The sequence below is a fragment of the Toxotes jaculatrix genome, chromosome 10 (assembly GCF_017976425.1).
Source record: "Toxotes jaculatrix isolate fToxJac2 chromosome 10, fToxJac2.pri, whole genome shotgun sequence".
Classification (NCBI taxonomy): domain Eukaryota; kingdom Metazoa; phylum Chordata; class Actinopteri; family Toxotidae; genus Toxotes; species Toxotes jaculatrix.
The window spans coordinates 16,274,830-16,293,193 of record NC_054403.1 but is presented as its reverse complement, the minus strand read 5'-3'; the positions used below and the strand labels follow the sequence as shown (position 1 = coordinate 16,293,193).

The 18,364-nt window shown below is 39.1% G+C and overlaps 1 protein-coding gene across 2 annotated transcripts in view; it reads right to left on the bottom strand.

Moving 5' to 3' along the window:
• Window positions 1-798: 798 nt before the first annotated feature.
• klhl4 (kelch-like family member 4) overlaps window positions 799-18,364 on the bottom strand; it is a 28,320-nt gene continuing 10,754 nt past the window's right edge. For both annotated transcript variants that reach the window (XM_041048753.1, XM_041048752.1), the window contains exons 2-11: window positions 15,928-16,095; window positions 13,426-13,562; window positions 12,912-13,108; window positions 10,227-10,439; window positions 8,505-8,691; window positions 8,197-8,421; window positions 6,229-6,391; window positions 4,685-4,897; window positions 3,194-3,365; window positions 799-2,804 (exon numbers count right to left, since the gene is read on the bottom strand). In XM_041048753.1, coding sequence (XP_040904687.1) covers window positions 2,745-2,804; window positions 3,194-3,365; window positions 4,685-4,897; window positions 6,229-6,391; window positions 8,197-8,421; window positions 8,505-8,691; window positions 10,227-10,439; window positions 12,912-13,108; window positions 13,426-13,562; window positions 15,928-16,070 — 1,710 coding nt within the window. In that variant the 5' untranslated portion in view covers window positions 16,071-16,095 and the 3' untranslated portion in view covers window positions 799-2,744. The remainder of the gene's footprint in view (window positions 2,805-3,193; window positions 3,366-4,684; window positions 4,898-6,228; window positions 6,392-8,196; window positions 8,422-8,504; window positions 8,692-10,226; window positions 10,440-12,911; window positions 13,109-13,425; window positions 13,563-15,927; window positions 16,096-18,364) is intronic.

Genomic DNA, 18,364 nt, shown 5'->3' with positions numbered 1-18,364 from the left:
AGGTTCCCCTTTTGAAGTGAGATGTTTTATTTCAAGAGATTTAGGTCATATTAAATACCTACAGCAGAAGGTTTAAATAAGGATCCTAAGGAAAATCATAATAGGATTTCCATATCAGGGTTGTCGCTTCCGTTGAAACAAAGCAGCTTTCAGTTAAGTCAGTGCTGTGACACCTTATTTCTAAATTATCAGTGAATTTTATTACTTGCAAATTCCAGGAAAAAAAATGTTGCACCAGTGAAATGTGTCTCGGGAAAGTGTAATGTAGGTGAAAGTGTAATGTGGTGATGTTGTACTGTAAGATAAAGCATATTTTTCCCATGGGCCCTTTAAGCCACACTCAGACTTGGAAACCTGATGACTTTGAGGTGGCATCATACTCTCATCACGTGGTACTGACTCTCATTGCTTATCACTGTGTGTTTTGAGCTGCGGTTGCTGACCTGTGGGTGGCACCTTGACTGAGTTGGCAAAGCAGTTTAGTCTAACAGATGTGGAATTTAAGATTGGGCAACACTGAACTAGGGGAAGGATATCAGAGAAAAGAAAAGAAAATCTTTTTTTTTTTTTATCATCCTATCCAATACAGGGACAAATTGAATAAAGCTATTTTCATCATTATGCTCTCATGTTTCCACGGCCATTACACTATGCTTCTCGAATTAATTGGACAGAGATATGTTGAGATAAATATTCTACATGTTGGGGCCTTCAGTAATATTATACTCTGAGGAGGTGGACTTAGGTGAAAGCTATTATCCTTTATTGATTTCCTTTATAAGATCTGACAGAAGGAGATACAGATAAACAGAAATAGAAAGTTAGAGAAGGAAATTAATCTGTATGTCAACTGAGATATGGATTGTACAAAAGGGTATTCGCTGTAATGCGTGTCTAATATTTTGTGTTCTCTAAAAACACCTTAAAGTTTCTGAATTAAAACTGTACATGTGGACACATAAGCCAGTATTTTGTATGCAAAAACCGTTGAAATCTAACCAAACAAGCAAGAAGAGAGTAGAGGGACTTTGAAACCATTTGGAGGGTAAACAATGAAAAAAAAACAAAGGCAAGCAATAGCAGTTGGTCTTCAGTCTGCTGATGAGAAAGTGAAAACCCAGAGCGATATCAACAAACATGCTTGCTTGATTTAAGAAGTGGGTGCTGCAATGACAACCAAACTGAGGTTAATTCTGACATCAAAGTAGCTTCCAAGTCTGTTTCGTGAGAGAATGAGTTGAGTTTACTTAACGCAGAACAAGAGAAATCAAAATATGCCCACTGAGGGGCCACATTCGGCTCTAAACATGGATTTGATCATGCAGAGAAGACTGAGGTCATTTTATTTATAGGTTTGCATGCTGTACAAAATTATGATAAAAACATAAAAAGTAACATTTGGCCCCAAAAACATGTTATAATTACAATTACAAATAGTTCTCATTGTGAACAAGTTAGTAATGTTAACTTTTATGAGCAGCTCAACAGCTGACTGCAAATCTAAAAATTCTAATCAGAGTCACATTAGAGAAGTGCTGTGGAAAAGTGCTGCGCATAAAAATGTAAAACAGTACTCAAAATTCTCTCAGATAGGTGGTTTGGGTGCACCTTGTGCCACTTAGCCATGGTTTGCTGTTTGTTCAGATTTAATCCATTGGCTTAGGTGTGTATGCAGAAAATGATGTAGATGACCAAGAAGGCATTAAGTCCTTCAAAATACAGAGGAAAATGATATTATAATATTGTATAAATCAAATGAAACATTATCTCAGCTAGCATGCCCCAAAATAAAGCCAAACGAATAACAACTGCAGTCACCAGCGCACTGGTTCAGACATGATTCTGTCAACACAAATGTAGTTTCAGAAAGTTCACAAAAATCTGTACAGCAATGTGAAATATCAATATGATATATTTTCTGTAATTCACAATTTTGTAAACCTTTATTTAATGCGTAACAAGACTTATTCTAAGACAAGCAAATGACTTTGGTGTTCTGTAGCTACAGGCTCAATACAAAAGAAAAATATTAATAACTCAAGAAAATGTCCAAATATATTACTCAGCAAAAAGTTTGATTTCATTCCTGAACTCCAAACCAGCCTGGGCAAACTCATCAGCCTCAGTGTCCACAGTGGTCTTCTTCGTTAAAGAGTAAGAATCTGTTCAGACCACCCACCAAGGAAAGACACTGGTACATAGTTTCATTTAATGTATTGTAACGATTTTCATTTGAGTGGCTATAAAGGGAAATACAATCCCAAAAATATACTGTATGTGATGGCACTCATAGGAAATGTTCGCGTATAAATGTAAACTAACCAGGAGTTAAGCTTATTTGCTCAAAATGTAACTTTTACATTTAATCTTACAGACATACACAGAACTTTTCATAAAACTAGTATGACAAACCAGTACAACAAAGGCTTGGCACTGATTTGCTACAGCTTAGCCAAGTCTATGAAAATTCTTGATCGGTTGAGAATGTGGAGAATGTGCAGTGCATTCCAGTGTCTGAACAAGTCCTCCCCAGTGCGCAGACATGTCCAATGATAGAAACAATGGTTTACGGGCAAGGCTTTGTCTGTGTTTCCCTCTGAAAAATCTGCAGAGCAGAGTTAAGGAGAAAAATAAAAAATAAAAACATGACTCTCGAAGGATGCGTCCTTGATCTGTTGTTTTGTTTGTCCACTTTTCTTCGCCGCTCCCTCATTTGTTTCCCATGCTGTCATGAGACAAAACGCTCAAGGCAATTTCACCACCACCACACAGGCGCCTGCCCTGCCAATGTTGAGAGGGACCTCCTACAGGAGGACAGAGAGGTTAACATGCAGCCTCTCATCTGAGGCTGTCTTCAAAAAAATATTCCATTTTACTTCATGCAGATAATAGGGTTGCAGTGATAAGACTGGAAAATATATTGCAAAAAAAAGAAGAGCAAGCCATAAATTATTAAAAGGATTCAGTGACTTCAGCCGATTTATCTATCCGTACAGTGTTAACTGAAATGATGCACGTTACATGTTCTGGCAAAAACATGCTACAGTTCCATTAAAATTTCAACCATTTAAAACGTCATAAGTTCCCTAAAACAAAATGTGCCTGGTAATATTTTTATCTGCATTTAAATATAATATAATATTTAGAGCATGTTGTGTATCTGTGATAAATTAGCATCAGTGGATGTAATTACCTCAGTCCACTCGTTGTTCTGTGCATCGTAGGACTCAACAGTGTTTAGGTACGACTGGCCATCATATCCACCCACGGCATACAGCCTGTCACCCAGCAGGCACACACCCACTGCATCCCGGGGAACGCTGAGAGAGGATACAGTGGTCCACATGTCTGTCTTTGGGTCATACCTGGAATGGCAGTTTTTGGTCAAATGATTATCGTTGGTATGGTCAAACAAGATTTTTTTTGGGAGAGTTTCAGTTATCCAATCAGCCTGGATCTCATGAGGGAAAAACCATCCCATCCCTACTAATTGAGACACCCTTATGTTCACTCTTTTAAATCACAGATGTCTGAATGGTCGCCAGGGGGAACTCCTTTCAGCACAGACAGAAAACCAAATTGAAACTTAAAAGCAAAACTGTCTCTTGAACAGCAGCTGGTGGACGCTGGGTCCAGGGAGAGCTGGACTCATCAGTGAGGGCAGAAGTTGCTGCACAAAAATTCTTTTTCACCATGTTAACCGCTTGGATGAGGAAAACAAAAACAAGTTATATGATTTAGTTTGGATGTTTTCTGAGAAATGCAGTCATTCAAATGTTTTTTGTCACTTTTAAACAAAATAATTTTACACATGCAAGAGAATGCACCTGCGGGAAATTAGGAAAGTATAATGCATTTAAATAGCAGATCCCAATACTGGATGATAAGTGAAACAGCCATAATTACACACATATGGGACTGAATAGGTACTAATATAATCAATATAATTTGAATTAACAAACTGATTAAAATGTTAAAAGAGCCACATAATTCAGATGCATCAAATATTTTTAACATAGCTTTAACAGGCTTTGGAAAAAACTTGGAGAGTTTGTTAAATTATAAGAACAATAAATAAATGAGCACACAAGACAAGACCCAAAATATATGTAACAATCACAGTCTTAAACTGATGCATGTTCGGTCAGTTGGTATACATATATCCTATCGGTTTATAAAAAGGTTCATGGGCGATTAAAAGCATATGGTGGAGAATTTATATAATATAAATATTATATTAAATATATAATATAAATATTAATCTCTAAGAGTTGAGAAAAAATATTAAATTTCTTCAGGACCACTTGCAAAATACATTAGTGGCATCATGTAGTGTCTGAAGGATTTATTGTTGCAACTGAGTTACAACTGAAGGTGCTCCACTAGTGTGTTGTCAGGAGAATTATTATGGCCACCAGATGGTGCCAGATACCATAAAATAAAACCATGTGTGGAAACTATGATCTCTTCAGTAGAGTATCATGTAGTCTAACACTGACATGTCTCAAAATGCAGGAACAGGGTGTGGATCAGAAAGATAACTTCCTTCTGTTCTTATGAGTTAGTCAACAACCTCGTCCCCACCCATGTGACTGAGCTCCACCGAATGCAATCCAAACCCTCTTACGCAACATTTTTGTGTTTGTGTATTTTCTCCATTGGAAGTGGAGAAGCGTTTACAGACCTCTCAACACAATCGGAGAGTCTAGAACAGTGGTTGGATGCAGGGGCGTCGTGTCCGCCAACAGCATACAGGAAGTTGTTGTATGTCGCCACACCCACTCCGCCTCGCCTCTTGGCCATAGGAGCACACATGCTCCACTTGTTGGTGTGCGGATCGAAGCACTCCATCGACCTCAGACACGAGCTGCCATCTCGCCCACCTACTGCAAACAGTCTGAGGAATTAAACAAAATAGGTTGAAAATCTCAAATATTTGGCATGTATGTTCAGCACCACTGAATGTGGCAAGAGAAGCTAACATCAGTTGTCAGATGTTTGTCAAAATAGTGACAGAACAGTGACAATGTGACAGATTTCATAAGATACAGCAGTGAGCAGTGGATGGCATTTTTCAAAGGCCCTTTCCTTGAGAGTGTTTCGCTCCCAGAAAGATCACATCAGTGTTTTAAGTGCTTGTAGCTCACAGGCCCGACAGCAAGAAAGTAGAGGCTAGGGAAACAGTTTCCTTGTTGTCTATTTTTGACCTAGATGCAGAAATAACTCCGCATCAGCTTCAACACTGAATACTGAATGTAGCCGAGCAGCAGCCTCTTTTCTCCTTCAGCACACAAACATGTTTAAATTAGGCTGAGAGCTGGTCTGTTCTTTGCTTAATTTACTCTCAAATAGTGTTGTAAGGCATTTAATACATACAAATACATAAAGTGTTTTGCTTTTATAGAGTCTAGATTACACTGTATAAATTACCACACTAATCAGAACAGCCCCTGCTCTGAGCTGCTGAGAACTACACAGCCGAGGCGTAGTTTATCTCACTCAGACCACTAAGGTCGAGTCTGCATTCAAGAAGTATAATGTTGTCAAACTATTACCACACTAATACGGCACTTGAGCTTTTCCTGGACCAGTGCGCTGAGTTACACAATCATGTCTGTGTTTTTGCATGCTCTAGTCCAAGTTACGTGTCACATTACTGCTGACTATTTATGAAAACAAGGCACGCTGCAGTGGACAAGATTGGGCAACACTGAACTAGGATTCAGTGTTGGATTTTTCAATTTCTACTGTGTGCAAATTAACTTGCAGATGATTAAATCTAGCTAAAAATATAATCTGCCTTGTTTGGTCAAAGTCATCTTGTTGCAAGGAAAGAAAACTTTGGCAAAAACAAATGCACACATGATGATCATTGTTAAAGTTAAAGCAAGTCTGTTCAAGAGCACTGGTTCTGCATGTCATCATAACAGTGGAATATGCAGCTTTTCTTCATTTAAATAGCAAGATGAAATTGTGGGCAGACAGGGCCTTTTCAAAATCATGCACAAACACTGGCATTCCTTTTTTAGTGTGAATTGTCTGTACTGTCTGCCTCCTCAGTTCCTGTTGTGGCTTTACAGATGCCAGTGACCTCAACCTCAGGCCGGATGATATTTCAAACTAGCAGAAAGACAACAATATGCTTTACCCGAAAGTTTAAGGTTACACATTTTATCAGAAGACTATGAGGGGATGTTCTGTAGGTTTGATGTAAACAGTCCAACTTACTTTCCATTGAGCGCTGTGACTCCCATGGTGCTCCGTGGTGTCGACATACTGGCCACGTAGTTCCACTGTCTGGCCTGCGGGTCCCAGCGTTCTACTGTGTTGAGATAGCTCCAGCCATCGTGGCCTCCTACAGCATACATGGGGCCCTCCAGCACAGCAATGCCTACACAAGTGCATGCAGGTGGTACATGTTACCCAAAGTAACCTGTTGTTTGTGATGTGTGATTACGTAAAACAAGAAGAAAATCGTCCCATTAAATGATCAATGATACCTAAAAGCACTTAGTCTTAATATGTGTATTTGTATACAGAAAAATAAAAGCAGTGGTGTACCTGCAATCATTATTAAAACTATAAATACTTAAAGAATGAGGAAAGAAGCATTCCATATTATGGATTTTAATTGTGTGTGTGTTATTGTCTACTAAGTTTGTAATACACACTTACACTAGATGCTTCTATAACATTCACCTACTGTTTTGTAATGTATTAAATGATTTCACAGAAATATAATAGCTGAGGCCATGACATATGAAATACCCCCTTGAAGCTAATGAAACAAAATTTACTTTTTTCTTTCCAGTTCTCATCATGTAGCATAATGTCTGTAAAATGTAATGTAAAACACATGTTAGTGAATAATCAATGAAAAGAAATGAAATTATATTTCTAAATCAAACTCCCTCTTCTTTCAACGGTTCTTGGAGAGAGCTGACGCAGAGGTACATGCCTCATTTTAGAACTAAGCAGAGTGAGTCATACAGCTGACCAATTCTATTAAAAAAAAAAACAGGAAGACTGTAAAACTGCATTGTTATTCCTCATTCCCAAGTCACAGAGGAAAGCAGTTTTCGTCTGTAACAATGCAGAGGATGTTTTAACACAATGGATTTTTATATTACCACCCTTGCTTCCTTTGTTGAGAGTTCAATTATTTCGAGGGAACACAAGGGCAAGATCGTATCCAGAGAACCTCGAATAACATAAATACTGTCAGGCAGAAACAATTCTCCTCGCGAAGCTCCCTTATATTACTGAATAGTGGTTTTGGAATAAAAAAGAAACACTTTTCTTTTTCTTGTCTTTGCCTGTAATGCACACAGCAGGACCACGGCCATGCAGGGATGTTGGTAGGCACTAAGCTCAAATATATTCAGACTCAAAATATGCACGCCACAAGCAAAGCAGCAAGAGATATTTGCTACAGGAAAGATCAAAGACAACACAGGTAATCTGTACAGTGTGATCTCCTGGGCTCGCTGATACCTCAGACCACACTGGGTGAGTGAGCTGAATGCTTTGACAAGATCTCCCTGTTCTGTTAGCCAGACCTGTTTCAACTGTGAATCAAAATGCTTCTGATATGAGATTTATTGGGCAGGGAAGGGTAAGGAAGAGCAGGGCCGGCACAGCCTGCCAAGCTTTGATAGGGGAATGAGAAAATATCAAAGGTCTATCTCAAAAAGAAATGTGCGATTTTTTTTTTTTTTTTTTTTTTAACATGCCAGCAGTGACCCCTCCGAGCATGCATCCTGCAATTTCTGATTTTTCATAACACCAGGAAGCCTGACTGAGCTAAATCCTCAAACACAGACATAGCTGACAGAATTTTTAGTGTCAACATCCTCTGAAAACAGTAGTTTATTTCATGCTAATAACAAGAAAAATAATTATAATAGTAGTAGAGGTAAGCTAAGGTTAGAAGAAATGTACCTAAAATATTAGAAAAATACATGCAATATATGTGGATTATTGAAAATAGTAACAAATCATTTTCTTCATCAAACTATGACAATGATAATAGTAACTATAGTTACAACTCTACTGACATATTAACTGTTCAGTGTAATGGCTGTCCTAAACAATGTAAATTTTGTCAAGAGAAAATAGGATTATTCTATTGTTGCACTTCTTACTTAGTTTCTTTTTTGTTGAAATGAGTGCAATTGCCTCACTAGGCACACTCACCAAGTCCATGTCTGTGTGTTGACATGGGGGGCATGGTGGACCACACTTTATTGATCGGATTGTAGCACTCCACCATGTTGGACGTCTTGAGTCCATCTCTCCCTCCGACCACATACAGCTTGTTGTCTATCACTGCCACGCCAAACTGCAGCCGACGTCCGTTCATGACTCCAACCTGTACCCAAGTGTTTGTTCGCAGGTCGTACTTTTCTATGGTGGTAGAGCCTAAAACCACAGACACATAAAGTATTACAATTCAGCTAAGCTGCACTGATGGATTTTTGCTACCTACTGCAAATGGCTCATACCTTTGGTGGCATCCATCCCTCCTACAGCATAAAGTGCACCCACAGTGGACTTTCTAGGTTTGGTTCTAGGGCTCTGAAACATTGGACGTCTCTCAGGTAGTAGATGGTACTTCATGGCCTCCATCAGAAGCTTTTGGCATTCCAGATCATCAGAGAACATCTTGTTGTTTTCCAGATCTGCAAGGAGCTATATTACAAGAAACCAGTGAGGTGGTTTTAGTGTTTTATTGCTTGTACAAAAAAAAACCCTTTGAAGTGACTATGCTAAACCTGAGAAGTTTACGTTTGAAATGTTACAATTAATGTAACAGAATGCAGAGCAAAGGGAAGAGCAGTTGAAAGGACTTCAAGGAACCAGATAAACTTACATTATGGCATTGAAAATTACCATGCAATGCTCAGTCTCATTCTGGAACAATAGACAAGCTGTCTGAGATTTTTGTATCTCTCTTACATAAAGGATTAATCTATGATCTGAGTTAAATGAGGGCATTATTATAAAACCTTTCTTGATAGACAAATTCTTATCTTTGGATGAAATGAAAGCAAATAGAAGTCAGTCATAAAAAACATTACTATAAAGACTGTTATCATATTGTTTATATCAATGCAGCAGACCTACATTTTTATAAAACCATTCAGTCAGTGCAGCCATCTGTATGCATTTTCCAAACTGTCAGATGGCGACAGCCAAATCTTTCTGTTGAAAAATACCTTCTTATCAGTCTTAAGTGTCTTATCTCTATATAACATTAAGCCTGTGCTGAAAAATGATGCGACAGCTTTTCTAGAAGCACATTTTTTATCTGGTTTTGCTGAATATTTTACCACATCTCATTTCCATGACTGAAAGTTTGTACGTACTTATTGATCTTGTTATGCTTGCAAGTAAATGTCAGCACTTCTCAGCTCATCGCTTAAGTTTTTACACAATCCAGCTCCAGTTGTGACAAAAAAAAAAAAAGAAAGTGTTTCACTGATTCATTTCTGTTGTTTATTTACTTCACAGCAAAAAACATCTCCCAGGCCAATTGGTCTGGATAACTTATGCATTAGATCATATTTTCTGCATATTTTTCATTCATAAAAACATTTACTTCATTGTTTTTTTGCAAACAACAACTCTTTGAGTTATTTTTCCTGCATCTATTCACCATAAAGTGAAATAGAAAATTCACAAGCCGAAAGTAATGAAAATATAGCAGAATTAATTTAAAAACAAGAGATATTTTCATACTTCAGATCTGCCAAAAATGCTTATCTGTGTTCGCGGTTATGTAAATTGGGATGACACAATTGTAAAACAGCGCTGCTTCTCAGAAATGAGGCATTCATAAAACATCAGTTGCAGTGTTTAAAACAAAAGCAATTCAAATAAGCTATTTCTAACCTGACAGTGCATATAAAACTTGTGTAGCTGTCATACTGCCATTTGATGTATTTAACTAAAGTGATTATTGACAGTGCAGCAGTTGTAGGTGTATTGGGCAGTGCCTTCAGTTGGCAGCTATTTTGATATTCAATTAATCATTTTTCAAGCAAAATTGCCAAACATTCCCTGGTTCTAGCATCTCAATAATGAGGCTTTCCTTTGTTTTAAATGATAGAAAAATGAAAATCTTTAACAGCTCAGCTCTCAGCTACAAACTTAAGCAAAAATCCTGCTATATAATCCTGACAATGCCTGTACTTCCCCCACTTCCCTCTGTCCCCGTATCTCACCTGTGGTGGAAGAAGAGGCAGGCGGATGTAGGCAAGAAGCACCCCGAGGTCCTGTTGTCGATGTTGGACATCATACCGCACCCACATCATCAAAGCCTGGAAGATAGTTTCCTCGTCAGGGACATTGATGTCATCACTGGAGAGCAGCTTAACAATCTCAGCTGTAGGGAGCAGTAGGAACTCCTGGTTCTGAATGACCTCCAGGAAGTGTTCCTGGAACATAGAGGAGACGTGGAGGAGGCAGATAATCATCAGTCATTTAGCCGAGGAGTACACTTGGTGCAGCATTTTGTCTGTGTGTGTGTGTGTGTGTGTATTTTTATACCTATGAGGACCAAATGTCACAAGGACAGTGAGGTGAAGATAAACGAAGGCAAGGAGTTAGAGATTGCCAATTTAGATGTCTCTATCTACAGTTTCTACCATAACTGATAACCACAGTGAAATACTTTCTTCTTCTCAAAATTTTGAAGGAACAGATGAAAGTATCATCTGTTTCACTTAGCTCATTACATCAAGTGATCCACACAGCAGCAGGCTACAAATCAGTCTGGCATAAAACATCTTGAAAAAAAGCCTTTTCACAAGCTCATAAACCATTTTTGCTGCTGGTCATACATGGCACCACTAACCCTTTATAAGCCCTTTTAATGAGAATCAGAAAGGCACTGCACACCAGCACTACCATCACACCAAGCTGATGTCCAGCTCAAAGTTTTGTGGAAGCTGCTCTCTATTGCCTTCCTAAAGATTGATCTTCCATTTACTGGCCAGAAGCCCAGGCGATATAACAGCACTGCATGGCTACCTCTTCAAGGACATTGTCTCTGAGCAGTTCCATTAGAGATGAAGCTATATAAACCCCCCCCCCCCCCCACCTCCTCTGTGCTTCTATGGTATGTCCAACACTAAAACACATGAAAGACATACTGTGCATTCATTGGCCACAATCATGCCCCGGTTCCTTTCTGGACAAGGCAGTTGAGCATTAATTATTAAGCTGCCAGAACAACTTTGAAAAATCAAACGCTCGCTGTGGGGAGGATGCTGTGTAACAATTACGAAAAACAAGCACGCTATTGATCATCAACTCGTAACAATTACAGTGTCTTGGTCCGATCTATTATGAGAACAGGTTTTAAGAGCTTAGCACAGACAGCCTTAATGAAATGAGGGACATCTATTGATCCGTTGTGGTAGTGCTGAGGGAGAAATTCCATCCAACTCTTTGACGTTGCTTTAGACCAATTATTTGTAATTACTAGTCCAGAGCAGCTGACGACAAAATTGAAAGCTCAGCTCAGTTTGTTTCATAAGCATTTAAAAGGATGTGTATTCAGATGCTGGCAAACTCATTGGTGAGTAACTTGGAAAACAAGATCAGCGGGAGAGGATACTAATTGATTTAACCACTGAAAAGAGTAATTGTGTAATTCAATTCAAACACTTTTTGATTACCATGTAATTTGCAGAAGCTGGCAAAGACAGACTGCAGTGTCTTGTTATTTTCTAAAACTGGGATTCATTAACTAAACCTAAATCCTGTAGTATTTATTGAGATATGTAGTTTTATTGCTGAAAAGAAGTACTGTTATCCCAAACAATAAAACAGTACATTTTTATCTTCTGCAACATTAATAGGCTAACTCTTTCAAATAGGAAAAGGATGTCAGAGGCGGATCTCGGCTGCCACTCTCAACCAGGAAGAACAAGCTTATCAAAACACAACTTGCTCCACTTAGAACCCAGAGGATGGACTTCCAGGAAGCCCACAGCTCTCGTTGCTCATTACTGAAGTGATTGAACAGGAAGTTGGCCCTCTTGTGCAGTTTGATGATTAGATTAACCTCCCGGTCCTGGATGGGGCCTCAGTAAACAGGCTGAGCAGATGTCCTTTAGGAGATAACGCCTGCCTCGCGCTGTCACTTCTGTGTGGCCAGCAAGACGTTATCTGACAAATATGTGCATGAATCTTAATCCAATGCAAATAGTCCTCACAGAGATATATAGAAATCGCATTTTCACAAGTCTGGCAGTGCAATAATCAATGTGCGGCAACGTGATATCTCTTACTGACAGCCGCATAACCAAATTAGACAAAGTGCAAGCATGAAACTATTCTATTTCTATTCAAATGTGCTCTTCACCAATTTCTCTGCTGAAATTAGAGGATATAAATAACCAAGACACCAACAGTTCTTACCTTTACAGGTTATGACAGGTTATTTAAATTAACCTCAACACAGAGGATAGTCACAAATATTCCAATGTGTTATGTACAGTATATCTAGCCATGATTATATCTATCTATACATATTGTAGTTACTGACTGAACTGAAAAAACAGTAGTCATCACATGGGGTCTAATAAGAGCTGATATGAAGAACATAAAATTCAGACAAATGTTGAAATAGGCCTCTTGTCAGTATCTTAGATTATATGGAGCTAATTTCATTTGATCCACTACATTGTGTGCTGCCTTTTATGTGAAAGTACATATCTTGGTAATTAAACTAAATTTACCATTACTATTATAGCTTTCATTACTAGCCTCTTAGCGACTTAGCTGCCCTTGTGCATTCATGCAATGCAGAGTCACTTTGAGAGTTCAATTCGTTATTACAAAATAAATAATTTAGCCCACCCAGCCATGTAAATGTGGTCTGGCCCTGTTTGCCCTCCTACCATGGTGTAGTTATGAGCCACATTGAGTAGGTCCACACAGCCCTGGGCGTCTGCAAAGGAGCGTATTCCCAGGCAGTTGGAGGGATGAAGCTGCTTCATCAGAAAGTTACAGCAAACCTGGATGACTTGTGAAAGCTGGAGAAGGCAAGCTGCCGCCAGTAAACTCTCAATGGTCTCCTCTTTCAGCTCAAGGACACCTGAAATGTCAGGACAAGCAAAATGCATTTTTATGTCATGACTGAATGTAGCTGCCAATGGCTAACATGGTGCAATATCAGCAGTAAAATTAAATAAACAGTAAAAAAAAAAAAAAAAAGACTCTTTTCAGAATATTAAAGAAAAAATAGGAAATATTCAGATTCAAACAGATGGTAGGGGATGTATCAAAGGGCAATTTGCTTGGTAAAATAAAGAAATTCTATGTTGAAGTGCATTGCCTTATTGATCCATTTTAATCACGCTGAAGTCTCATAACTACTTACAAGAGCTAGTGAACGTCTTTATGAGCACTCACCAGTGTAGGCAAAATGAACCAGAGATCTGAGGGCCTCTGGATCCACTCCCTCCATCTTGATCTCCTCCTGCTTTGCCTCTCTCACATCGCTGGTGAACATAGCAGCAAAGTAGTCTGACACAGCACTCAGGACCAATCTGCCATAAAGAAAACATCATGAATTAATGCTCTTGTACTGTACATTAGTTTAAATGTCTGTGGGAGAGCTATATGCTAATCATTTAAAGTGATTAGTGAATCAATCCTGAGATTGTATTTCATGCCTTCAGATGCTTTGCTTTGCTAAGAGAGGACATATTTTTACAATATATTGTATCACACTATACTGTTGGTGTAATTATCTCATGTTGTACTGGTCCTAACACTGATTTATGCCACTTGTGTGCTTTTACACCATGCTAGGTCACCGTGAGAAATTTAGTAACTTACTGTTCCACATTCTGTATCATTCTACTTCGTCAGTGTATGATGAATTAAATTACCACACATTTTTCATGTTGCTAATAGCTGCACTGGTCGGACCTCTAATTATGTTAACTCATTTGTCTAGCTCGCATAACACACTGGTTGATTCATGAAGGAAAAGAGAGATCATATGGCATTACAAGGAAATGAGATCAAATGGCACTGTCCAAGTCTTCACCCACATTTCTTGTGGTTTCTAATATTTACAGTAGCCTCAGAAAGAGCCCTTCACTTTAAACATATTTTATTTTGTTGCACATTTAATTGAAAATGGATCGAATTGGCATTTTTGCTCATCAATCTAAACTCGTAACCCCTAATGACAAAGTGAAAACGTGTTTTTAGAATTTTTTTTCAAATGTATTAAAAATCAAAAACTGAAATCCTTCATTTACAAATGTATTCAGAGCCTTAATTCAGTACTTTGTAGTAAAGCCCGTTTGGCAGTAGTTACAGCTTCAAGTCTTCTACAAGCTTTGCACACCTGGATTTGGGTGGTTTATCCCATCCTTCCTGGCAGATCCTCTCAAGTTCTGTTAGATTGTCTGTTAACTGCCATCTTCAGGTCCCTCAACAGGTACTCTACTGAGTTTAAGTCTAGGCTTTGACTGGGCCACTCAAGGACAGTCAGAGACCTGTCCTTAAGCCACTCCAGTGCTGTCTTGGCTCTATGCTTTAGGTCATTGTTGTTGAGGGCCTTTCTGTATTTGTAATCCATCCTTGAATTCTGACCAGTCTTCCTGTCCCTGCCACTGAAAAGCAGCCCCAGAGGATGATGCTCCCACCACCATGCTTGACTGTAGGAATGGTATTAGCCAGGTGATGAGCAGTGCCTGGTGTTTGCCAGAAATAATGCTTGGAGTTCTACCTAAAGAGTTAAATTTTTGTCTCATCAGACCAGAAAATCTTTGTCCTCATGCTTTCAGAGTCCATTAAATGCCACAAACTTCAAGCGGGCCTTTTACTCAGTGGCTTCTGTCTAGCCACTCTACCATAAAGGCCTGATTGATGGAGAGCTGCTGAGATGGTTGTCCATCCAGCAGGTTCTCCCATTTCTGCAGAGGACTTCATTGTTACTTGGTTTGGCCGAACAGCTAACCCTAGGAAGAGTCTTCTTCTGTTTCACAATTATTGAGCCCACTGGCAGTTCTCAAAGCTTTACAAATGGTTTGCCCTGATCAGTGTCTTGGTTCCTTGGTTTTCCTGCCTGGGTTTTTTCTCTGTGTGCCTTACTGAAATATGCTTCTCAGGGATAAAAAAAAAAAAAAAAAAAGCAAAGAGGATGCACTTGTCCACAGCAAAGTCTGATTGCTTCTAGAAATAAAAGAAATAAAAGATTTCAGTTTTGATTTTTTTAATACATCTGCAAAAAAAAAAAAAAAAAATTGTGTCTTTACACTGTGCCTGTTTTACTTGGCTGTGTCCTATGAGCAAAGATAAAGCCACACTGAAACAGGCAGACAGAGAGCTGTTCGTTTCACCCAACTAGGTCAGTCACTGATACTTTTTCTCTCTCTCTGTGGATCATTCTGTTTTCTGTTTCATGAGTCTGTCTGGATGAACTAACAAAATACGCCGGTGGATAGACATACAAGTGCATGCACTCAGTGAACACAGGGAATGTCATGTGATCTGTTCCATTCAGCCATTCATCCAAGGGCTGGATGCCCAAATATTGACACCTCTATGTAGTGGATCACGGTGCTCTTCCATGTATCAAATGTACTGTGGAAATGAGGAAGGGCTGCGGTGTAATTAGATTGCAGGAGTGTACATTATTTAGATGCAAACCAGTGAACATGGAGCTTGCATATCTTTCCTGTCAACTGTCACCTGAAAATCAGAAGAATCTTATTTTGCAACTTATTCAGTTATTCCTCAGATGGATCAGTTTCGACATGTGAACTGTGGTCCAGATCAAAGCCTGAATGTGAACACTGACAACTTCAGTGAATCCAAATGAGCTTCTGTAACTCTTAACCAAAGCAGATGTAGGTGTAATTGATAGAATCAAAGCAGACAAGCACAAACACAAACCTATGAGCTGGTATCTTGTGATCCCCTGCTATCAAGAGGACATCACACAGCTGCTTGTGCTGGAGGTAGGTCTCCATCTTGCGGAAAGTCTGCTCTGCATGATTTGTGGCTTGGAAAAACTCATCTGAGGAGTTAGTGTTCATTCTGGAGAAGGTGCTCAGAGCCAACCTGTGGAAAACAAGCAAGCAGGGAGGAAGAGAAAAGAGATGTGGTGTGACTGTTCTGTGCTTTTTAATGTACATTTCTTAATGGAAACGCTTTTCTGCTTTCTGAACATTTAGGCACGGCTTCAGAAACAGTTTGCTCCTGCAACAACATGGCATGCAGTCTCTACTAAATCAAAAATTTAGAGACTAGACTACGCGAGGTTTGTTGCATTAAGCTTCCCTGTCGCAATTCATTTTAGACATAGACATTTGTAAGAAATGGTAAGCTGTGAGCATCAACTTCACTCGAGGGAACAAAGACAAAAGGAAGAGAGATGTAACGGATAAAATTAATAAGGACATTTTAATTTAGGTTGACAAAATAATTAAACAAGTTAATTAATTTAGACACTGTTTGCCCTCCTTGTCCAGGTAAGAAATAAAAAGAAAAAGAAATTAAAGAGCTGCACACAGCAAGATAAGCAACAAATTACTGAGGACACAAAAGAGCTTGTTTGGACACATGGCAGTCCTGAATCCTCTATTCCCCGTGGTGCCTCTGCATCTTTCTTGCCACTCTAAGCTGAAATTAAAACTGTTATAGACTAAACTCCGTAAATAAGTGGATAACTAAGAGCTTCAATCCAATGGGACAAGCAAGCAGCACAATCTATGCAACAGCTTTCCAGACAGAATTTCCTTGTGTTTGTATGTGCGCATGCCTTTGTGTCTGTTCCTGTGTGTGCCTGCATATCTGTGTGTGCATGTGTGTTTTCCAAAGACAGGGACTTAACAAGTGAACAAGCCTGTTCCTCACAGCATTGTGGTGAGGAAGGGTCTCTGTCCCCACAGGCTGCTAGATTACATGCTGTTTTACAGGCATCCAAGTAATCCTTCAGACTCGTGGCTAATAATGCAGCCCAGTCACTTTGGTGTCCTTCACAGAGCAAGTCAACTCATTGACATTTCGGGTTGTTTGTTAAGCCACATAAACAGATGCAAGCCGTCTCTCCGAGGAAATTTACTGTCATCTCATGGTGGATAGTGCTCAAGAAAAAAATGTCACTGCTTTTTAAAGAGACACTGCATGTCCCCACTCATTACCACTCATAAGCTGATATGAGAGTTGCACAAACTAGAAAAGTTACGGATATGTCAATACAAATGAACCGAAAACCCTGTAATGTTTGGCAGCCCAGTATATTGGCACATTCTAAGATTGATAACGCAGCAGGAATAGGGAGGGTGGTGGCTCATATTGATGTACTGATTAACACAGTATTATAAAGTTTTTAGCAGAGTGTGTGACTTTCTCCTCTTTGATTACCAAAAGCAACATCATTTCCCTCCGGGAATTGTTTATATTACTCTCCGATCACCACAGTATCCTATAGTCTAATCTTTATTGGGAGACTTTATGCTAAATGCAAGAGTAATTTATTGCCCTGTCACGATAATTCCCCACTGACTCTGGAGTCTTGGAGAGGAACACCAAACAAGACTGAAAAAGCAATGGGGCCATAAAACTGAGATGCATTGCCTTTGTATTGCCTCCAAGGCAGGCTGTAAGGATTTTTCATGCCTACCAATCTCTCCGACACTAATTGCTTTGGTATCACATTCTAGGGAGTAATAAATTTCTCTGAGGTGTACAGTTCGCTTTCAGTAGTGGGTTGGATCATCAGAGGTATAGCCCAATTTTATTGAAGCACTAAAGCCCCAGAACACCTTACTCCAGAGAAACTGCTGCGGGGACAGTGCTGTATATTGCATATTACTAAGCAATTCAAAAAGAGTTGCAGAGCCTAACAGGGCCTATGGATTTTTTTTGTGGTCTACAAACTATTTCAATGTGCCAATGAAAACTATAAGAAGGTAAATTAACCAACAAAATAGAATAAAATAAACCAGAATAGAATAGAGGACAGAGCTTATCCTACACATCAGATTTCCATTAGTGAGCACACATCGCCTGGAGTCTCGTCATTTTCTCTTCACACCTTCCCAAAGTTATCACGCCACAATGTGACTAATTGGATCTGAGAAAAGACACTGCATGTTCAAAAAACTCTGCTATGCAGGTGAAACAGATGCTATGCAGTTTTCATCCTATGTTGTCAAGACTAAGTTTTAAGCCTGTTACTGAAAAATCCATGTACTGTTTTTTTAAAGCACAAGATAAAGACAAATGCCGTAATATTGAGAAAAGATACTCATTAATAATAATAAGACAGAGGGGTTATTTAAAAAATCATGTTTAATGTCTCTCCCTCCGTTCCATCTGCTGTAAT